Source organism: Polypterus senegalus, chromosome 3 (assembly GCF_016835505.1).
Source record: "Polypterus senegalus isolate Bchr_013 chromosome 3, ASM1683550v1, whole genome shotgun sequence".
Classification (NCBI taxonomy): Eukaryota; Metazoa; Chordata; class Cladistia; order Polypteriformes; family Polypteridae; genus Polypterus; species Polypterus senegalus.
The window spans coordinates 186,771,196-186,788,452 of NC_053156.1; the positions used below are offsets into that span (position 1 = coordinate 186,771,196).

Here is a 17,257-nt window from a genome sequence, read left to right on the forward strand (position 1 = left end):
TTTCTATATTAAATAGTAAGAGAAAATTGTCTGATAAACAAGTATCAATGATCTGCTTCACATCAACTTTTAGTCCTTTAGTAATTACTAAATCCAATGTATGCCTGCTTTTTGTGTTGGCTGACTAACGTTCTGGCTCAAATCAAGAGTCCAGTAGGTTCATGAATTCTTTTACTTTTGGGTCACACCGATTACCTATATGAAAATTAAAGTCACCAACTATTAGGAACATGTCATAGTTTGTAATTACAATTGACACCAAGTCTGAGAATTCCTCAAAGAAAGACGCATTGTATTTAGGAGGTCTATACACGGATAATACTAGAAACTGAGAAACTCCATGAATAATAATGGCAAGATACTCGAAGGACTTGCATATACCAAAGCCGGCATCTTTACACTTTAACTGGCTCGAGTAAATGTTTGCTAAACCGCCCTCTTTCTTACCTTGGCGATCCGCATGAGCAAAACTGTAATCCGGAGGAGCAGATTCAATTTAAACAGCCACACTATCGGGCCATGTTTCACTTAATACAATAAAATCGATTTTCCTATCACTAATAAGATCGTTGATGGAAAATATCTTGTTGGTCGATGCTCTGACAATTAATCAGGCCATATTTATTGTCTCGGAAGAGCAGAACTGAATTGTAGGAGCGTTATGGGCATTTGAGATTCATGGGGGTAAAACTCACCTGGCCTTAAAGTGAGTGGCACAGTGTGGAGACGATGTTTCTGAACTGGGATTTGAGATTTCAGATGTCGGGGAGGATTCTTTCAGTAGACATGCCTTCAAATCCCTCAGGAGTTCTTCGACAACGCGGCCCATGTCACCGTCGGCCATTGTCTGCTTCCACTTCCGCTTCGTGTCCTAGCAAAGAAAGAAAGAGAGAAGATTAGAAAATACAAGAGTACAATGTCAAACATGTATTCTTTAAAAAAATTGTGATACAATAAATATGTTGCCAAAAGTAAAAATATTGTAATGTTGGTGGATTGGACCTGCAAGAGGGAGGGACACACACACACATATAAAAACTTTCATTGAGGAAAACAAGGGATGAGATAGAAAGCAGTCCGCTGATAAGAAGTTTTTCACAGAAATTGCTTGGTTTTGACATGTGGTTTCTGGGCAGTCTAGATTCTTTCATGGGTCGACTCAAAGAGCTGCTGGAGTGAGAGAGTGGGTTTACTTATGGGACCCCATGTAAGCAGAAAGAAACTTTGAATTGGCACATGCAATGGACACAGAAGAGGAGAATGGTGTGGGATGGGCAAAATGAAAGTGAAGTCCTGCATCAGGAGCACTGTGAGATGGAGCAGAGTGGTAGATGTGAAGCAAAGCCGAGCACAGAGACAAGCACAGGTTGTGACACAATGGTTTTTTTTATTATTATTTATTTAATAATTTTATTACAATCCATACAAAGCAATCAAGTTTTTACAAAAGAAAAATTGAGTTAAGAACAGATCGATCCCCACCCTGAGAGAGAGAGCAAGCCAAACGTGTAAAATTTAAGGCTTGTAAACATACCTAAATTAATAAATTCTCTGTGCTTTATGAACTTATTTTAAAATATTACTGATTAGATCCTGCCATGTTTTGAAAAAGTCTGTACAGATCCTCTAACTGAGTATTTGATTTTTCCAATTTCAAATAATATAACACATGGTTTCCCACTGACTTAAAGAGGAGAGTTTGGGTTCTTCCAGTTTATCAGAATAAGTCTGCGTGCCAAAGTGTAGTGAATGCAATCACAATTTGTTTGTCTTTCTCCACTTTAAGCCCTCTGGAAGAACCCCAAACACAGCTGTTAATGGGTTAGGAGGGATTGTGAGTCCAAGGCTGTCTGAGAGGTAATTAAAAATTTTTGTCCAGAATAATGTTAATTTGGTGCAGGCCCAGAACATGTGACCCAGTGAGGCTGGGACTTGGTTGCAACGTTCGCAGGTTGGATCATGCCCTGGAAACATTTTGAGAGTTTTAGTCGAGACAGATGTGCTCGATATATAATTTTGAGTTGTATAATTGTATGCTTTGCATATGGAGCTCGAGTGAATTCTCTGCATTGCTACTTTCCACTCCTTTTCTGATATATTAATTGAGAGATCTTTTCCCAGTGTCCTCTTGGATCTTTGAAAGGAAGGGATTGTAAAATGATTTTATATATTGTAGAGAGGGAGTCTAAGTCCTTGAGATTGAGCAATATTTTTCCAGCATGGATGAGGGTGCAAGATGAGGAAAATCTGGAAGGTTCTGTTTAACAAAGTTCCTGATTTGAAGATAGTGAAAGAAATGTGTAGCTGGAATGTTAAATTTGGAATGTAATTGTTCATAGGATGCAAAGACGTTGTCTATATAAAGATCTCTAAGCAAGTTAATTCCAAATTTTTCCAGATATTAAAACTGCATATGTTTGTGAAGGTTGAAAGAGGTGGTTCTTTGCAGAGGTGCCACAGATAGAAGCTTCTCCTGTAAAATGCTTTCTACATTGGTTCCAGATTCTAAGTGAGTGGAGCACAATTGGGTTATTAGTGTATTGCCGATAACGTGTGTTTATTGGAGCGCAGAGCAAGGAATACAAAGAAGTACTGCAGGATTTTACTTCTATTGCGGTCCAAGCCTGTGTATGTTCTTCTATTTGTGTCCAGGTTCTTATCGCCTGTATATTTGCTGCCCAGTAATAAAACTGGAAGTTAGGTAGAGCCATGCCGCCTTCTGCCTTTTGTCTTTGTAGGGTCGCTCTTTTGATGCGTGGATGTTTTGAATTCCAAATAAATGAGGTTATTGTTGAATCTAATTGCTTAAAGAATGATTTATTAATGTATATTGGATGTTTTGAAATAAAAAGGAGCTTAGGAAGAATATTCATCTTAACAGTGTTAATTCTTCCAGCTAGTGTGAGATGAAGGGTTGACCATCTATGCAAGTCTTGTTTAATTTTTTCCATGCAGACGCGAAATTTTGTTGATAAAGAGCTTTATGTTTACTTGTGATGTTTACCCCAGGTATTTAAACTGTTCTGCAATGATAAAAGGTAGGGTGTCTAATCTAATATTATATGCTTGAGAATTCACTGGAAAGAGTACACTTTTATTCAGATTAATTCTGAGACCAGAGATCTTTTGAAATTCTGTGAGTGCTGCTAAGACTGCAGGCACAGAATTTTCTGGGTCCGATATATACAGTACCATGTCATCTGCATATAATGAGATTTTCTGTTCCAGTCCTTCTCTGCTAATCCCCTTTATCTGATCAGTATTTCGACAATGTATTGCCAGTGGTTCAATGGCAATGCAAACAGCAGTGGTGACAAGGGCATCCTTGTCTAGTGCCACGTTCTAGTTTAAAGTAGTCTGAGCAAATGTTGTTGATGCAAACTGAAGCTTCTGGGTTAGTATACAGTAATTTAATCCATGCACAAATGTTGGGCCAAACCCAAACTTCTCCAATGTAGTAAAAGGTATTTCCATTCAATCATGTCGAATGCTTTTCTGCATCCAATGATAATAATATTTCTGGGGTGTTTGATTTAGTTGGTGAGTATATTACATTAAACAGGCGTCGAAGATTTGAAGATAAGTGTCGGCCCCTAATAAATCCAGTTTGGTCTTGTGATATTACAGGGAGCACTTTCTCCATCCTTCTAGCTATGATTTTAGAGAGTATTTTAACGTCGTTATTCAGAAGTGAAATTGGTCTGTATGATGCACATTGTAATAAGTCCTTATTTTGTTTTGGAAAAACAGTGATTAGTGCTTGGCGAAAGGTTTGTGGAAGAGATTGGTTATCTCTGGCTTCTGTAAATGTTGCTAATAGGAGGGAAGCTAGCTGAGCGGAGAATTTCTTGTAAAACTCTGCAGGGTAGCCATCAGGGCCTGCTGCTTTCCACCTTGGAGTGACTTTATAGCATCTAGTAATTCTGATAATGCAGAGGTTTATCAAGTTCCTCCACACTAAAAGCGTCTATTTGTGGTATCTGTAATGTATCCAGAAATGCATTAGATTGTGTATTGTCTTCTTTAAACTCAGTAGTATATAGGGATTTATAGTAGTCTCTGAAAGTGTGCATTATATTTTTGTGTTCGATTTTATCTCCGTTCGTGTTAGTGATTACGAGATTGCGTATGCACTTCTTGCTTGTGAATTTGTTGAGCTAAAAGCTTATTAGCTTTCTCTCCATGTTCATAATAATGATGTCTGGATTTGTAAATTAGTTGTTCAGTTTCTTTAGTTGTCAAGAGGTTTAATTCTGAATGTAGAGCCTGCCTCCTCCTATGTAGAGTCTCGCTTGGTAGTCTGGCATGTTCTTCATCTATTTTAGTAATTTCGCTTTTTATCTCTGCTACTTTCTTGGCTTCGGATTTATTTCTGTGGGAAAGATATGAGATAATCTGTCCTCTTAAGAAGGCCTTAAGAGTTTCCCAGAGTATTCCTGCAGAGATCTCTATTTGTCTCTAGGAAGAATTTGATTTGTTTGGATATAAATTCCGTACAATTCTCGTCAGCTAATAGAAGCGGGTTGAGGCGGCATCTGTGAGGTGAGTGTATGGGGCTTAGTAATTTTAGCTCCAAGATCATAGGTGCATGGTCAGAAATAACAATAGCATCGTATTTGCAAGATTTAATCTTAGGCAAGAAGTTATTGTCTATAAAGAAGTAATCAATCCTTGAGTACTGGTGAGTAGAAAGAATATGTTCTTGAATTTGGGTTTAAAAACCTCCAGGGATCTGATAAGTTGTGATCAGTTATAAACTTTGTAATTATCTTTGTGGTGTTATATGCCGTTCCCCCTGTGGAGGAAGTCCTATCTAAAAGTGGATTTAGAACACAATTAAAGTCCCCAGCCATTATAACTTTATGAGTGTTCAGATTGGGAATGGATGCAAATAAATTTTGTATAAATTCCTTATCATCAACATTAGGTGCATAAACATTTATCAAAATCATTTTACAGTTAGATAAGTCTCCCATGACCATCACATATCTCCCTTCAGGATCCAATACTACATCTGATGCTACAAATGGTACTGTTCTATGTATGAGAATTCCCACACCTCTAGTTTTCTTTGTAAAACTAGAATGGAACATTTGGCCAGTCCAGTCTTTTGCAGCGGAACTGATCCTTGCTTAGTAAGTGGGTTTCCTGTAAAAATACTATTTTAGCATTTAGACCTGTTAGGTGAGAGAGTACTTTCTTTCTCTTTAATTCGTGATTCAGGCCTTTAACATTCCAGCTTACGAGGTTAACTGTCCCATCATGGAGACACTGATGCAGCTTTTTATTATGTTGGTAGTTATAATTATAAAGATTAACAGAATAGATTAGGTGTAGATCAAGCCTGCTGTCTTTCTCTCCCCCCCTTAACCCCCCACCCTCCCTTTTTGCCTCCCCAAGTGAGGCTAATGCCCATTTCACACAGTCCCAGTCCTCTGACATACCCAGAGACGGAGCACGTCCAAAGCAAAACAAGCCCCGATGCTGCGGCGTTTCAGGGTTAAAAGATAGAGATATCTATTACCAATATAGTCTTTAAAAAAGAAAAAAAAGAAAAAAAGAATTTTGCACTTAAAATATATATATAGTCTTCAGCAATTTTAGTGCATTAAGATGATACACCCAGATAATAAATCCGGGTGATGGTGTTAAAGATGTGTCCCGAATAAGCATAAAAAGTCTTAATGCAGTAATAGCAATAACAATAAACCAAGGGTATGATATTGAACAGTCTCGTTTAGGGTAGCGATGAAATAATTAGAAAAAAAAAGAAAAAGTGATAGATAGATAGATACTTTATTAATCCCAAGGGGAAATTCACATAATCCAGCAGCAGTATACTGATTAATTAAGCATAATAAAACATAAATAGATAGCACCCTAGTAATACTAAGTAATAATGAGAATATATGAGAATATATGCTGATAAAAACCTGTATTTTAAAACGAATAGATCAGACAGTAGATTATTAATCCTTGCTTTATCATTAACCACCATGACCATGTATCAGAATAGTCCCGGGATCAGCTTTCTTAATTCCTTTTCTGCTTCTTCCTTGCTAGCAAAGACATAGAATTGACCCTGCCATTCCACTTTAAGTTTTGCCGGATACAAGAGGCTGTATTTGACACTGGCTTGCTGTAACCACTGTTTGATGTTGTTTTTTTAAGGGTCATTTTTTCCATTTTATTTTATTTATTTATTTGTGCATGTTCCCTTGCATATCAACAGTTTGTGAACTCGCAGCTGTACTCAATAACCACACTGATATAGGACTACATTAAAGTAACAATTGAGAAACATTTTGAGTTATTAAAAAAAATCTTTCAAATTTGGCTTTTTTTTTCAGCGGGACTGCCACGGACCTGCAGCCGAGAAGCATGGCTCCCAGTTTGAAACCCCCTAATATAACCAGGGGGGAGATTTGTATCTGTACTTTTTGAGGCTGGTGTTTTGGGCATCCTTCAATTATTATCTTTGCTACATTCTCCTGATGTTCTCACAGTCTAAAAGGTTAGAATAAAAATGGGCACTTCTGCATCTGAGGTTATGGTTCAGACCCTTGTGGAAAAGTGTGTCGATGGGGACCTATGAAACTGGTGCAATTTTGGGTTCCCTGTAACTGAGAACTCTGCCTTCCTGCACTAGTTTTATCTGCCCAGGTTTTAAGGAGGCTTGCATCTTAACATTACACTCTTCACTGAGTGCAGGTGCAGAGTGCTGTGTTCTCATATAAAATGCAAATACAAACTTTACAAATTACATAATGAGTACACATAAAGACACACATTTGTTTGTACAGACAAACTGATTAATACAAATGGTACTTAGCAATATCTGTCAAATAATTGTTGAAATATGGCTAGTTGACATTGGAGAAGGGGAAAACAAAAACTACAGTCAGAATCATCTCTGGAAAAAATAAACCTTTGGAGGGTCCACAGTCATTTATAACAGAGAAAGTCAAAGACAATGTTAGAGTCACTTACAACCCTGGAGACCTAGACCAACTGGCCATCAACTCCCTCCTGGGCATTCAGCTGTAGAGTCTGTGCTGAGCCTGCCAATCTGATGATATAATCATTCCATCCGTTTATTTGAATGGTCTCAGTATCTCAGGTGTCTTTTTCATGGGCAAGAAAACAGCTTGGCAGTAGAGCAGTGGCACCAAGTCCCACAGCAGGATACTGAGAAGAGAAACAGAACAGAGGAGTGTTAGTAGTGGTTCATAAATATTGTAATGTTTATATATCTCTACAAATGACTAACAAATAGGGATGCAGTACTGTATGCACAGTTATTCACCAACTCTACAGTAGTCGGAGTATGCTAAACTAGAATAGGGAGTATTCAGTCTGGATTTAAAAGCTGGGACTGAAGGTACATTTCTTATATAAGAAGGCAGATAATTCCACAGCTGTTTGGCCCAGTAACTAACAACCCTGGCTTCGCAGTTATTTTATTCATCCTTGGTATCTTTAGTAAGCCAGATCTTGATGCACTCTCTATTTTATAAGTAGTAAATTCAGTATGCTGGGTCTCAGTCTTTATATGTATGTTAGGAGAAGGAGGATGTTGAAATCAGCTTTATGCTTAAATGGAAGCTAGTGTAAGGAGTTCTGTGCTACTTTGTAGTTCTTGTAATGAATTTTCAGCAGGATTTTGAAGTAAATGAAAGATGCATAAAGAACTATTTGAACATCCTCTAAAAAATGCACTGCAATAGTCAATCCTACTAGAAATCAATGTATGAATGAATTTCTCAACATCCTCTATATTTAGAAAATATTTCAATTTCCAAACATTAAGACGGAGAAAAACACATTTTGTAATGTGAGCATCTTTTTTAGATTATATTTATGATCTTTATTGTCATTTTAAACTCTGCAGTGGGCTAATAAATAGCTGGAAAAAAGCTGCAAACGGAAAAACTGCTGTATAAAGTTTTTAAGATTAAAAACTCTGATTTGAATCATAGGGCATATGGGAACATGAGGACAACCATTAAGAAGGATATTAGGGAGGCTAAAAGGCAAGTAGAGAGGAATATAGCAAATAAGGCAAAAGATGACCAAAAGAGTAAAGTTCTATCCCTTTTTATTGGAAAAAATAAAACTTAAAACCTAGAAATTAGTTTTGTCTGTTAAGTTTGACTTGATTGTATGGAATGTTACGTGCTGTAAATAAATTCATCCATCCATCATCCAACCCACTAAATCCTAATTACAGGGTCACAGGGGTCTGCTGGAGCCAATCCCAGCCAACATAGGGCACAAGACAGGAAACAAACCCTGGGCATAGCACCAGCCCACTGCAGGGTGCGCACACACCAAGTACACACTAGGGACAATTTAGAATCGTCAATGCACCTAACCTGCATGTCTTTGGACTGTGGGAGGAAACCGAAGCACCTGGAGGAAACCCACGCAGACATGGGGAGAACATGCAAACTCCGTGCAGGGAGGACCCGGGAAGTGAACCCAGGTCTGCTAACTGCGAGGCAGCAGCACTACCCACTGCGCCACCTATGCCGCCTTAAATAAATTCAATACACGTTAAAAAAAAACAAAAAAAAAAAAACTTGAAATTAAAACTAAAAATAGCAAAGATGGCTGAAAACATAGAAATTTTACATATTAAACATTATGCATTTTAGCTAAATTAACTACCATTCTCAACCATGGAAAACAGACAACACATTTGGAATAACATTTGGAAACTATTTGTTTTAGGTTGAAAGGACAATAATTCCTTTAAGCACATAAAGGAGACTTTATATAAGTTCAGTGGCATTAGGACCAGGGCTCTGCCCAAAAGCAATAGCTCAAGTAGTGGAACAAGTCCTGAAAAGGATGCCAGTCCATCACAGGTTCAAATCACACAAGGCCAATTAATATAAATGCCATATTTGGAGATGTAGCAGGAAAACTGGAATACCTGAAGGACAGTGCACACAGACATTAGAAAAACCCCTTTTTAATAGGGGATGCTAAATCTACTGCATGAAAAGCAGCAGCAACCATTGTGCCTCCAGTTCTGCTCCTAAGTGCACATATTATTCTTATCAATAAAGCCACATATAAGGTACAATCAACAATTTAAGAATTGGCTGCAATGTGACACTGCTGTATGTGCACATATTCAGTATACAGACAATTGAAACAGTACAGATGTTAGAGCAGTTGTATGGTCACCAAATACATTCTCCTAAAATCTTGCACAAGATATCATTATGTGACAATTACATGGCAACTGACATAAAAAAATGTGCTTGGTCACCTTGTGTTTACAATTCTGTTGGATCAATACATTACACACACCTTTCATTTTCTTGGCATGTGTTAGCATGATGTGTGACACAAATGTGTTGGTGGCTTGCAAACACAGCAATGCCATATGATGGCCAGTCATAGAACATATTTACTGTACCTAGAATACACAGTATTATTTTTTTTATGTGTTGTTTGGTTCATTAAATATTATATACATTTTATGAAATATATTGAAATTTAAGACAAAAAAATCAGGGGTTTGTATGTTTTCAGTCATAAGAGAATTTATATAAAGTAAATTCAAAAAAGTAATCACTTACTATATTTTAAGTGAACACAAGTTGTCAGCCTAAACTGGGTGTGTATTAGACACTCATTTTGCTTAAGTAAATTTAGCAAATATTAAACTTGATGAGGAAGGTGGTTGTCTCCAAATAAGAGAAAGTTGTATCATTCACATTAAAACACTTAAAATAAATCCTACTCTTCTTATGTCTGTAAATATCATTTTACCTACATTTTTATTAAGCACATTCAAAACAATCCGAGAAACAGATGTGCAAACCAAGTAGAAACGATTATAGTTGTCATGGTAACAGTGGCTGCCTTCAGTTTAGCCAGACCTCATTGTGTGTAAATGTACCCAATAATTGACTTGTTTCTTTTGATTATAGGCCCTTGAAGAAATATCTATATAAACAGTCCTTAAATATCCCTTATAATTTACATTTTAATGAGATAAATATATATAAATATTTAGATGGCCCTGAACAATATTTACAGTGAATTATTGGTTTCTTTGTACTTATAATCAGTATATTATATTGAGGACTTTATATCAACATTGGTGGAATAAAAAAAAAGTCCAATAGGTAGATAAATATGCAGAGACATTATTTTGTAAAATTTCTGATGTAACAATCAAATGAGTCATTGCCTTAATGGCCATTGTAATCTGTATTTTACTTTTTTGCTTTAGTCAATTAAACATTTCTGTTTGTCCAATATACTAATAAATAATAATCCTAATATGTTTTCTAAATGATTTGTGATTTTGTTCCCCACTCAATAAATTAAACAAAAACAAGAAATTGGATTTATGTGATTGACATGCTTTAAAGAAAACTTGATATTATAGGTAGACCATTTTGAAAGATGCACTATATGGCCAAATGTTTGTTTCTCTAATCACATTATTATGAAGTTGACCACACTTTGCCACTATAACAGTCGCCACTCTTCTGGGATGGCTTTCCTGATACTGTTGGAGTATGTTTGCAGGAATTTATTCCCATTCAGGAAAAAGGGCATTACTTGGATGAGAAGATCTGGCTCACACTTGACATTACAATTCATTCCAAAGCTGTTCAATAGGGTTGAGGTTAGGACTCGTCTAAACATATGCTTATGGACCTGGTTTTGTGCACAGGTACAGAGTCATGATGGATCAGAACACGGCCTTCCCCAAGTGGTTGACACAAAGATGGAAGCACAGAATTTTTTGAAATTTTCTTGTATGCTGCATTTGGAGCCAACCGGCCTAAGCCAAACCCTGATAAAATGCTCCAGATCATTATCCCTCCTCCAGCAAACTTTACAATAGGCACTATACAGTCTGAAGGTGGCATTCTTCTGGCATCCACCAAAACCCTATTCATTCTTCACAATACCAGATAGTGAAACGTGATTCATCACTTCAGAGAAGCTATTTTCAATGGCAGCATGCTTTACACTACTCCAGCTGACGCTTGGAATTATGTATAGTGATCTTAGGCAAATGTGCAGCAGCTCTGCCATGGAAACTCATTTCATTACACTCCCAATGCACAGTTCTTGTGCATTATTGCCTAACTCTGTTGTGAGTGATGCAAAAGAGAACAGGTGATTTTGACACATTATGTATTTCAGCACTCTGTGGCCCAATTTTGTGAGTTTGCATGGTCTACCAGTTACTGGCTAAGCTTTTTTGCTGCTAGATGCTTCCACTTCATAACAATAGCACTTAAACTTCACTGGGGAAGATTAAGCAAAGCAAACATTTTCATTTACTGACTTGTGGCAAATATGGCATCCTATGACATTGCCATATTTAAAGTCACTAAACTGTTCAGTATGACCCATTCTACTGTCAGTGTTTGTCAAAAGAGATTGCCTTGCTATGTGCTTGATTTTATGTACCTGTTAACAGTGGGTGCAACTGAAACACCTGAACTCAATAATTTGAAGGGATTTTCGCATAATTTTGTCATACAGTGAATTAAATACATCTGAGTAACTTTTCCACCTGAATGGCTTCAAACAGTTTGCATTGTTACTTGTGTATAGTTACTTCATTTCATACATATTAAAATATGTGTGCCTCTCCAAATAAAACCTACTACTTCATGATTAATGAGTAAATAAACAGAGTAACTTCGCACCTTCTACTATAATAATTTACCATGCAGTCACTCATTCCTGAATAAATCGGGTACCATTATTTAAAATAAATAAATAAATTTTTAAATAATAATCATATTGTTCTATTTTATCAAGAATTAGTGTTAAAGACTACTTACATCACTTTCACCACAGTACAGCCATACTTCAATTTTGGATTTTGCATATTCCATCTTAGTTTAATTGGCATCCTCCAACAATCCAAAATAAAGAGAAATTTGGCCTGATGTTATTGTGGGTATGACTATGACCTATGACAGGGGTCCTCAATCACAGTCCTGGAGAGCCGCAGTGGCTGCAGGTTTTTGCTCCAACCTAGTTGCTTAATAAAAAGCACTTATTGCTAAAGTAACACTTCTGCTTCACTTTTGTGATTTTGAGCCCTTATTGCTTAATTTTGTCTTAAACAGTTATTTTAATTGCTCCTTATTATCAATAACATGCAAATGACAAGAGAGCAGCATTTCTCCATTTAGCTTATTTACATTTACACCTGTGTGTATTTATCTGCACTATTGGGATTAATTAAATACTTGGAAGAAAAATGAAGAGAAAAAAGTGAAGGACTGAATTACTTGTCCATTTTAGCCTTCAAATAATTTGCATGATAGAAAGAATGAGATGGTCAGGGATAGAATAGTGTTTGGCACAAACTCAGCAAAAGTGCGAGAGAAACTTTTAAACGCCGGGTCTGAGCTAACATTAAATAAAGCCGTGGATATCGCAAGATCACACAAGATAACACAAGCACAGCTGAGAACCTTCAATGCATGTACTTTGAGCGGCTCACGTTAACTGACTTTGCAGGACTGGGAGAGGTAAACCCGTGCATGCAGTGTGTGATGTCTCAGATAAAGAGGAAGATGAGCTGCTTATTGATGCAATAGGAAAGGAACAACCCTCTGGATCTGAACAAGCCTTTGTAGACATATCAATAGGAAAGCAAGGTGTAAAGCTTAAGTTTAAATTAAGTTCATAGACACGCTACCGCTAAATATTCGCAGGCAAATCCACAACTTAATACCGGGAATGCCTGTTAAACATCTTAGATTCACGAGTACCGATTTGGGTAGTGATCTCTTTGATTAATGAAACCTGTTCAAAAAACGCATTACACAATTGAGAAGGCAGCAAAAGAATATGAAGCGAGTGATGCATACAAGCATATTCGTAAGTGCAGCTACTGCGGAAACAAAGCACGGTGTAAACCTTAAGTTTAAATTAAGTTCATAGACAGGCTGCCGCTTGCGTTTGTCATGCCTACGACGAATACGATATTCGCGAGATACACGTTTTAATGAGAAGACGCAGGGTATAAACGAGACTTTTGATCACTTTGTAACGGAGTTAAAATTGCTGTAATGGAGTTAAAATTTCTGGTGAAGGACTGTGCTTATGCAAACGAAGATGAGATGGTCAGGGATAGAATAGTGTTTGGCACAAAATCAGCAAAAGTGCAAGAGAAACTTAAGTGCCAGGTCTGAGCTAACATTAAATAAAGCCGTGGACATCGCAAGATCGCACGAGATAGCACAAGCACAGCTGAGAACCTTTGATGCATATACTTCAAGCGGCTCACGTGAACTGACTTTGCAGGACTGGGAAAGGTAAACCCGTGCATGCAGTGTGTGATGTCTCAGATAAAGAGGAAGACAAGCTGTTTATTGATGCAGTAAGAAAGGAACAACCCTTTGCATCTGAACAAGCCTTTGTAGACATATCAATAGGAAAGCAAGGTGTAAAGCTTAAGTTTAAATTAAGTTCATAGACACGCTGCCGCTAAATATTCACAGGCAAATCCACAACTTAATACCGGGAATGCCTCTTAAACATCTTAGATTCACGAGTACCGATTTGGGTAGTGAACCTGTTATGAATGATGAATGAAACCTGTTATCTTTACAATGGTTGACAAACACGGAATATAACTTGAACACAACATATCCTCCAAATACGAACCTGATTGAAAAAAATAATGATAATTAAATCCTTGATGACAGCAACACTCATAACAGTGACAAAACAATTACATTGACAATCATGTTACATTATTTTTAAAATGTTTCCTTTTCTTTTTCATAACTTCTTTAACACACTACTTCTCCACTGAGAAGCATGGGTATTTTGCTAGTTAACAATAAAATGAACTAAAGCCTTGTCAAGATGAAGCCAGTGGAAGCTTTGCTACTTGACATTGATGCCCGCAGTTGCATTTTAATGGTTTTTATAATGCACTTCAGTTAGTGATCTTAATGAAATTTACTATATATTGTATAATATGAACTGATTAACCAATAAGATTAGTCCATTAATCCTTTGGAGCATGTATGTGGAGCATGCTTTATGTTAAGTACTAGAGAATGTACAATGCACTTGAAGATGACAAGATTAATATTAAAAATGTATTTAAGTAAGAAAATATAATTGTTCTGATAATTTGCTAGTTCATTGTGTTAAGTTTGCAAGTATTTTGGCTAAATATTCTTTTTCCACTATGTTTTGAGTTCTTGATTTTGACATGAAAAATATGCCCTAAAAATAAAAAATACTTTCTGTTTTTGAACTGTTAATACTGTAGCCATTTTCATTTGGGGTATGTTAGCTTCACATGAATTCTTTACAATATTTAACAGATTATTCAGATGTCAAATGATTTTGTAATTTTTAAAACTTTTGTTTCATTTTTGTTCTTTCAGAGTTTCCGTTGGCCAATTGCTAGTAATGTTGATGGAAATGAAATGCTGGAAATTCAAGTATTTAATTATAGCAAAGTCTTCACAAATAGGTGAGAAAGAATTTTTCATCTGTTGTTGAACAAATTCTATTTCTATCTTCACTATCTATTACAAGCCAATTTTAATTGTTTTAATCTTGACTATATATTTTGATTTTGTTTTAGTCTTAGTCTTTTGAGTTAATTGCTTTTTAGCTTTAGTTACATTTTAGTTATTTAATTATTGTTGGTTTTAGTCTATAAAAAATAAATTAACTTTAGTTGAGAAAAATGTAAATCAGTTTTAGTCAACTAAAAGTAACAGTAAATTAGTCAAACAGTCAAAATCAGATGGATAACTTGTTTAATAAAATGAATATGCACAGAACATACTGTACTTCTAAACTATTATACTAACATGTACAGTAATGAGCCAAACCACATGTAGTGATTAACATAAAATGAGTAGGCATAGAAAGGATATACATCTATTAGATCTTGTTCAGATAATGTCAGGTCTGGTCTGTCATCACAGTTGTCTGGATTTCATTGTGCCTTAGTTATGCTGCTATAAGATTTTACCAGAAAAGGCTAGACCAAACAGCACACTTTTAATTTCAGCAGAGTGTTTATAACAAATGAGATCCTCTTAGATTATCTGATTTATCTGACCATGAGCACATTTTATATTTATTCTGATATTTTTTTTTCTCCAGCAACTGAAAAATACTGCTTAAAATAATAATGCAAATAAAATTTTAAACATTATTATATCTTGTAAAGTTGAATTAGTGAATTCCAAAATAATTTAGAATGCTTGTTTTTTAAATAAACCCTTAAAAGCTGTTTTTGTAACAAAATTACTTTTAAGGTCTGGTTTGTCAGAGAACTACTCTGGTAGGTTTGCAACATTTGCTATTGTAAGATTTATATTTACCTCATTAGCTTGTTAAAAACTCTCTTAAGACTACCATTTAACGAATGAGTCAAATTTAATACATTAATCCAATATTTCTGACCTCTTGTAAAAGAGCCTTTGCTGTGCTATTTCAAAAGTATGTCACATGAGAGATCAGACTTTGGTATTGCTTAGCCTTAGTTAGTCCATTGATTGTAAATGAGAGACTGCACTACATTCACAAACGTACTATGCTTATGTATGACATCATAAGCGCTTTTTCTTTTTTCTTTACATTTTAGGGGTTACGCTAATAAACATTAGTCTGCTCATAGAAACTAAAATTAACCCGAATTTAGTGTTTGCAGATTTGTATTTAGCATTAACATGTACATATTGTATTACTTAGGAGAAGCACTGAAATCCTAAGTACTTTTTATGCTAGTATTAACAAATGGAGAAGCTCATTTCATTGATGATGAAGACAAGCCAAATAGCCACTTTGTTTGAAACTTGCCTCGATTATTTAATTGTTGCAATTGTTTCATCACTGCTTACTATGCATGCAAAGCAGTATCACTTGCAACCCTAAACTGTATCCACAAGTTAAAAAATAGATGGATGTAAAGACAAACATGTGTAGATGTGTGCATGTGTATAATTAAAGAACAAAATGAGAAGCTTCCTTTCCTTTATCAGGACTATGTAAACCGCTGTATTTTTTATTTTTTTTTATTAATTTTATTACATTCCATACAAAGCAATCAAGTTTTTACAAAAAGAAAAATAGAGTTCGCTGAACGCTGTATTAAAAGCAATTAATTTCCACATGTCATCTGCTGTAACAAATACGTGACACTACAAGCTAAACAGTTAAAATTCACATCTGAGGCTGAGTGCATCTTATTGCACTCTCAAAGCTGCACAAATCTGTTTCTTAAGTAACTTGTAAAAGGATAAAACTGGCAATAACAAAATCCTGTACGTATGTGTGTTGGTTTTGTTTTTTTTTTATCGATAAGCATGTTTTCAAAAATCACACTTGACTCATTAGTATTAGCAGAGTGAACAAGAGCTAGAGGTAACACTATTTGCGTCGGACTAGTCGTCACCTAGGTAATGTTACATAGAGCCCACGAAACAGCAACAGGGAAATAGCCAGGGACCTGTGTAGGAGGGACAGCATGGTCCCCGCATCTAGTCCCATCTTCAGATAGTCTTCAAGGACAGGTTATTCCACCTCTGATGCCTATCAGTTGAGTTGAGTAGGTGAAGGAACATACTGCCATTTCCATACATGGATAGGTGGTCGTGTCTGTAAGGCTCTAATTGACAACGGCGGTATGCAAAACTGCCCCTAACCCAGCTGAGCCTTGTGGGGCAAAGCATCCTGTTCCACGAGGGCTGCTGTTCTGCTGAATGGGGACTTGACCTCATCCAGGCCATGGAACTGTCCTGAAAGATAGAAACAACAGGGTAACGGGGAGGCACTGTGCCAACACCCTCTCCAGGTGTCTGTTGAGACCTTATTGGAACAGCACCTCTACCCATGGCCGACTCGGTAGCACTCATAACAATGCCGTTCCCCACCTTGCTTCTGTGCCCTCCAGACATAGAAACACTGTGGGACTGCCTGCTCTGTGTTACACGCAGCTGAGGTCGGGAATCCCTCTGCCCTTGCGGAGAGCGGTCCTTCGACTCATCTGTTGCAGTGCTCAGAAACCCGGTCTTTCCTTTAACGGGTCCTCTTTATACTCTGGGGTGCAGCAGCACTGGAATACAGAGAGAACACGTGCTGTATGCACCCCTTTCTATGTGTAGTGATCACCAGCATCTCGGGCGGGGCACTATGGGTATTGGCACCAATAATCTCACCCCTTACCGTGTGATCGGCCATTATGCACATGTCTACTGTAGGGGTAGCAGCTACTTGG

The 17,257-nt window shown here is 36.7% G+C and overlaps 1 protein-coding gene across 8 annotated transcripts in view; it reads left to right on the forward strand.

The window, feature by feature from the left end:
- otofa (otoferlin a) overlaps positions 1-17,257 on the forward strand; it is a 565,861-nt gene that overhangs the window by 165,521 nt on the left and 383,083 nt on the right. For all 8 annotated transcript variants that reach the window (XM_039748301.1, XM_039748300.1, XM_039748302.1 and 5 more), the window contains exon 3: positions 14,409-14,497. In XM_039748301.1, coding sequence (XP_039604235.1) covers positions 14,409-14,497 — 89 coding nt within the window. The remainder of the gene's footprint in view (positions 1-14,408; positions 14,498-17,257) is intronic.